General features: G+C 39.7%; 1 protein-coding gene across 2 annotated transcripts in view; it reads left to right on the forward strand.

Moving 5' to 3' along the window:
• Positions 1-5364, forward strand: part of RIOK1 (RIO kinase 1) — a 28149-nt gene extending 22785 nt beyond the window's left edge. For both annotated transcript variants that reach the window (XM_032141081.2, XM_058432611.1), the window contains exons 15-17: positions 476-529; positions 1822-1974; positions 4795-5364. In XM_032141081.2, coding sequence (XP_031996972.1) covers positions 476-529; positions 1822-1974; positions 4795-4905 — 318 coding nt within the window. In that variant the 3' untranslated portion in view covers positions 4906-5364. The remainder of the gene's footprint in view (positions 1-475; positions 530-1821; positions 1975-4794) is intronic.
• Positions 5365-6000: the final 636 nt, after the last annotated feature.

Below are 6000 nucleotides of genomic sequence, written 5' to 3' on the forward strand. Positions count from 1 at the left end.
AGGCGGGTGGATCACCTGAAGTCAGGAGTTCGAGACCAGCCTGGCCAACATGGTGAAACTTCATCTCTACTAAAAATACAAAAATTAGCTGGGCATCGTGGCAGGTGCCTGTAATCCCGGCTACTCAGGAGGCTGAGGCAGGAGAATCTCCTGAACCCCGGGTGGTGGAGGTTGCAGTGAGACAAGATCGCGCCACTGCACTCCAGCCTAGGCGACAAAGCAAGACTCTGTCTCAAAAAAAAAAAAAAAAAAACAACTACCAGGTGGCTGGTTGGATTTGGCCAGTAGATCTGGTAGACAGAAATAATATCAATATTATAAACTTCCTGTGTTACAGTGAGATTAATTTTAGATACCTTTTTATAATCATAGGAGATATTATTTAACCCACATTGTTCTTAATAGTGCAATATGCATATTTCATTGTCTAGTTTTATGTTGATCCTTATTTTTTTTTTTTCCTTTTGGTTATAAGATTCTATACCAGACTGTTACAGGATTGAAGAAAGATTTGTCAGGAGTTCAGAAGGTATGAAGAACATGTGTTACTGTTTGTTTATGTGAAAACAGTTTTAAAGGATATAAAACTCTAGTCATATTATTTTTTATGATTTATTATTTAATATTATTAGAACTAAATGCTATTTTATATTGTTAAAATTTTATAATTGCTTTCAAAGTCTGTGGATATCTTCAGAAATGCCATTTTTGTGTTCTTTGTAAACATAGCACTGAAACTTGGAAATTTATTTTTCTTTCTGTCTCTGAATTGTTCTGTGATTGCAGGTGAGGTTTTATCTTTTTGTGTCCTAGTCATCATTTGTGGAGTTATTAATGATAGCCATTGTGCTTCTTGATGGTTTTTACAACCAGCTTAGGAAAATTTTGGAATGTGGTCTCCTACCAGGGTATTACTTGTTAAAGAACAATCTCATGAGTTCAGCAAGTCCTGCTGTGCTGGATTCCTGTAATGTTTTTTTCTTAAAACAATCTTGTTTTGTTTTACATTTTAGAAGGGCAGGGATTAAGTAATTCTAACTTAGGCAGTCATAAAAGCAGTCTTTATTTTTTTAAATCTTCCTAATTGAAGACTTAAATAAAGGATCACAGTTTGCTTTCTTAAAATCATGTCTTTTCTGTGGAAAGAATTGAATTAGGGGAATTCTGGTATTTTGCATTTCTGAGTTATAATAACAGGTGTCATAAGGAAGTTATGCTTTGGATTCCAGAGCATGAAGATTTTATTGCAGCAAGCTAGAAAATCTTGTTGTACAATTGACTTCTAAAGATCTATTTTTTTCTTATAAAAAAGAAACCTCACTCTTAAAAACTGCTAGGAAGCGCTGTATTAGACAACTGCTAAATTTCAGGAAGTAATGAAAATTTCTCTTCTTCGAATATTGTTTTCCCTCCCAATTGGATTAGTTTATTGCTAGAAATGTGGTTCACAGGAAAACAGCTGTGAAGTTATCCATATGAATCTTTTATTTTCTACCTCTATGTATATTTCGCCTCTTTCCCAATCCCAGCTAAATGCCCCCGATTAGCTGAAAGAAGCAGAACAGCTCTGTCGTTGGTCTAGGTCATGCAGTAAAGCCCTGGTTCCTCCATTTGAGTATGTTCTTGAGCCTTACTTGGAGTGGCTACTTTCATGTTTCCCTCCTGATGTTCATTCTGGTGTTTTGATGTTTCAGTACAGGATGTTAGTTTTTAACATATATTTGCGAGCCTAAAATCTGAATTCTGGCATTAACACATTTAACAACACATAACTTGGTTTATGTGTTGTTTAGAATAACATGGTTCTTTAATAATTTCAAGGTCCCTGCACTCCTAGAAAATCAAGTGGAGGAAAGGACTTGTTCTGATTCAGAAGATATTGGAAGCTCTGAGTGCTCTGACACAGACTGTGAAGAGCAGGGAGACCATGTCCACCCCAAGAAACACACCACGGACCCCGACATTGATAAAAAAGTAAGCAGTCAAATACCTTCCCTTTTTCTGTAGTGTGGGAGCACAGCCGCTCTTATTTCTCTTTGCTCAAGGATCTAGCTAGATTATGATGGCTGAAAACATTATTGATAAGTACCTCTAATTACAGTTTTAATACTTAAGTGTGAACTTGACTTTTGGTGGTAACATTATCTTGAGATTGGGCTGCTCATCGGAGCACCTCGGGCATTGCCTAGAGAGAGCACGCACTAAATTCAGTACATTTCACATGAAGTACAAGTGATGTTAGAGTTGACCCAGGGTAAATAGTGAAGAGCCATTTCAGGGAGATTTATAGCCCAGCTTGATGTTTCTGGAATCTGAAAGACCATATAATAATCCCCCCATTCATGCTTTCACTTTCTACTGTTTCAGTTCCCTGCAGTCAGCCTTGGTTTGCAATATTAAATGGAAAATTCCAGAAGTAAACAATTTATAAGTTTTAAATTGCTCACTGTCCTAAGTAGTGTGATGAAATTCATGCTGTCCTCCTCCATCCTGCCTGGAATGTGAATCATCACGTGGTCCAGCGTCTTCACACTGTCGACACTCCCCACCCGTTAGTCACTTAGTAGCCTTCTTGGCTATCAGTTCAGCTGCTGTGATGTTGTGGTGCTTGTGTGCAAGTAACCCTTACTTTGCTTAATAACGGCCATAAATTACAAGAGTAGTGATGTTGGGATTTCAGGTATGCTTTCGAGAAGCCATAACATTCTTCCTTTAAGTAGAAAGGTGACTATTCTTGACTTAACAAGGAACTCATGCCTGTAATCCTAGCACTTTGGGAGGCCAAGGAGGGCGGATCGCTCCAGACCAGTCTGGGCAACAGAGTGATACCCTGTCTCTATTAAAACATTGGTGATGAGCACCTGTAGTCCCAAATACTTGGGAGGCTAAGGCAAGAGGATCCTTTGAGCCCAGTGACATTGTGGAGAAGGAAAAAGATGTTTGTGCTGATTTTGCTGTCTCACCCCAAACTGCAAAACTTAGGACCATAGTATGTGATAAGTGCTTAGTTAAGATGGAAAAGGCATGAAATTTGTGGGTGAAAGACGTAGACAAAAACATCTTCCAGTTGACGGCACCATGTTGCACCAGAAAGCACTGAGCCTATACGAAGGTTTCAAAGGTTTCAGCAAGAGTTGCCCTGAAATGAGTGGCACCAGGCCATTTACTGTAAGGAATAGTTACACAGATTCAGGAATAGGTTTGGACTAAAAAATAGAAAAATTACTGGAGAGGCTGCATCTGCCAATGAATAAGCTACTGTCACATGAGTATGACACTGTGGGATATTTTGAGAGAGAGACCACATTCAAATAACTTTTATTATAGTATATTGTTACCATTTCTATTATTAGTTCTTATCTCTTACTGTGCCTAATTTATAAATTAAACCTCATCATAGGTATGTATGTATAGGAAGAAACATAGTATATGTAGGGTTTGGCACTATCCACGGTTTTAAGCATCCACTGGGGGTCTTGGAACATATCCCCAACGGATAAGAAGGGACTCTTGTATTTCTTTAATCCCTAGCCATAGACATAAGAGACACTGGTGACTGAATGCTATGTAACTATTATTCCATCTTGGTCTAATCCTTTAAACCTTGTACAATGTGGGTCCCAAGACTTCTGAGGGACATACTTAGCTGCTAGCATATTTTCTCATATGTCTACTAGAAACACATATTTTGTCTCTTTCCAATGTCTATTTCTGTTAGAATATGGAACTTGTAAAGAAAAGTATTTGCAAACATTTAATAACATTCTTAGGGATATATCTGTTTCACTGTCCTCACATTTCTATTAAGGAAGCTCAGCCGGGCGCGGTGGCTCACGCCTGTGATCCCAGCACTTTGGGAGGCCGAGGAGGGTAGATCACGAGGTCAGGAGATCGAGACCATCCTGGCTAACATGGTGAAACCCTGTCTCTACTAAAAATACAAAAAATTAGCTGGGCGTGGTGGCAGGCGCCTGTAGTCCCAGCTACTTGGGAGGCTGAGGCAGGAGAATGGCGTGAACCCAGGAGGCGGAGCTTGCAGTGAGCTGAGATCGTGCCACTGCATGCCAGCCTGGGCGACAGAGTGAGACTCCGTCTCAAAAAAAAGAAAAAGAGGAAGCTCAAGGCCAGTTATGGTGGCTCATGCCTGTAGTCTCAGCTACTAGGGAGGTTGAGGCAAGAGGATTGCTTGAGCCCAGGAGCTTGAGGCTACAGTGCACAATGATCATGCTACTGCCCTCCTGCCTGGGTGACAGAGTGAGTCCCTGTCTCTAAAAAGAAAAAAGCTCAAAGACAGTTTTCACCCCAAGTTCCTCCACCAACCCATAATCATTTTCTTTTCTTTTCTTTTTTTTACATTACACTCACTTTTATTCTTCTATGTGTATATTTTATTTAGTTATAATAATAATAAGAATACTCCAGGTGGGTGCAGTGGCTCATGCCTGTAATCTCAGCATTTTGGGAGATCAAGGTGGGCGGATCAGTTGAGCCCAGGAGTTCGAGACCAGCCTGTGCAGTCTGGCGAAGCCCCATCTCTACCAAAAAATACCCCAAAAAAACCTAGCCAGGTGTGGTAGCGCACACCTGGGTAGTTGTCCCAGCTACCCAGGAGGCTGAGGTGGGAGGATTGCATGAGCCCAGGAGGTGGAGGCTGAAGTGAACCATGATCATGCCACTGCACTCCAGCCTGGGCGACAGAGCAAGACCCTGTCTAAAAAACAAAACAAAACAAAAAACAAAAACAAAAAATGCATACTCCAAATGAATGAAAGTTGGCTTTTTTGTTTTTTACAGGAAAGAAAAAAGATGGTCAAGGAAGCCCAGAGAGAGAAAAGAAAAAACAAAATTCCTAAACATGTGAAAAAAAGAAAGGAGAAGACAGCCAAGACGAAAAAAGGCAAATAGAATGAGAACCATATTATGTACTGTCATTTTCATCAGTTACTTTTCTCGCCTGAACTCTAAACTGCATCTGGAAGATGGCTTATTGGTTTTAACCAGATTGTTGTCATGGCACTGTCTGTGAAGACGGATTCAAATGTTTTCATGTAATTATGTAAAAAGCTCTAAGCTCTAGAGTCTAGATCCAGTCACTGACTCTGTCTGGTGTTGACAGAGGATTTATTTAAGCTATTTTAATAAAGAAGTTTGTACATTTTTATTTTTATATTTTTTCTCTTACAAATATGTTTTTGGAGGCATGATAAATGTTTAAATGTAGTCAACATCTGTAACTCTTACATGAGTGTCCAGAGGCACTCATGGGAAAACTGGTTTTGCTTTCTTTGTACACACCAGAGACCCATCTGAGGTCATCTGATTATAAGGCCATGTTTATATAAAGGGAATTTCACCCACAGTTCAGCTGGCTGTTGATTTAATCATTCACTGCAACTCTGCCTTTGTGTGTATTGGTGATCATTTGTAATGCTCTTACACTTTGTCTTTAATGTTCTTTTTGGAGCTAGGACCTCTCAGTTCATAAAGTTTTTTACATTCAATCATTTGGCATATTCATTCATTCATCGAAAATTTGAGTATTTTAGTTGCTGGGGATACAGCAGAAAACAAACTAGACAAAAATTACTACCTTTGAGTAGTTTACATTTTGATAGGAAGATAAGACATTAACCAAAATAAGTAAAAAGCGGTGTATCAGCAGGTGATAAATTCTATGGAGAGAAATAATGCAGAGATGAGAGGGCGCCAATAGATGGAGGAGTTTGCAGTTTAAAATAGGGTTCCTGGAAAGGCCTTACTGAGGGCTGATATTTGAGCAAATACTTGAAGAAGGTGAATCGTGTGCATAACAAGAAGGAAGAATATGCCAGGCAGAGCAACCAGCAGTTGCAAAGCCCTGAGGCAGGAGTGTACGTGACATCTTCCAGAAACAGGGCTGAGACATCATCATCAAGGGAGAAAGTAGTAGATGCGATCAGTGTACGGCTGTGGGAGGGTTTTGGCTTGGGAGTGATATGATCTGACTTCTGTTTTTAAAGG

The sequence above is a fragment of the Hylobates moloch genome, unplaced genomic scaffold (genome assembly GCF_009828535.3).
Source record: "Hylobates moloch isolate HMO894 unplaced genomic scaffold, HMol_V3 SCAFFOLD_20, whole genome shotgun sequence".
NCBI lineage: Eukaryota > Metazoa > Chordata > Mammalia > Primates > Hylobatidae > Hylobates > Hylobates moloch.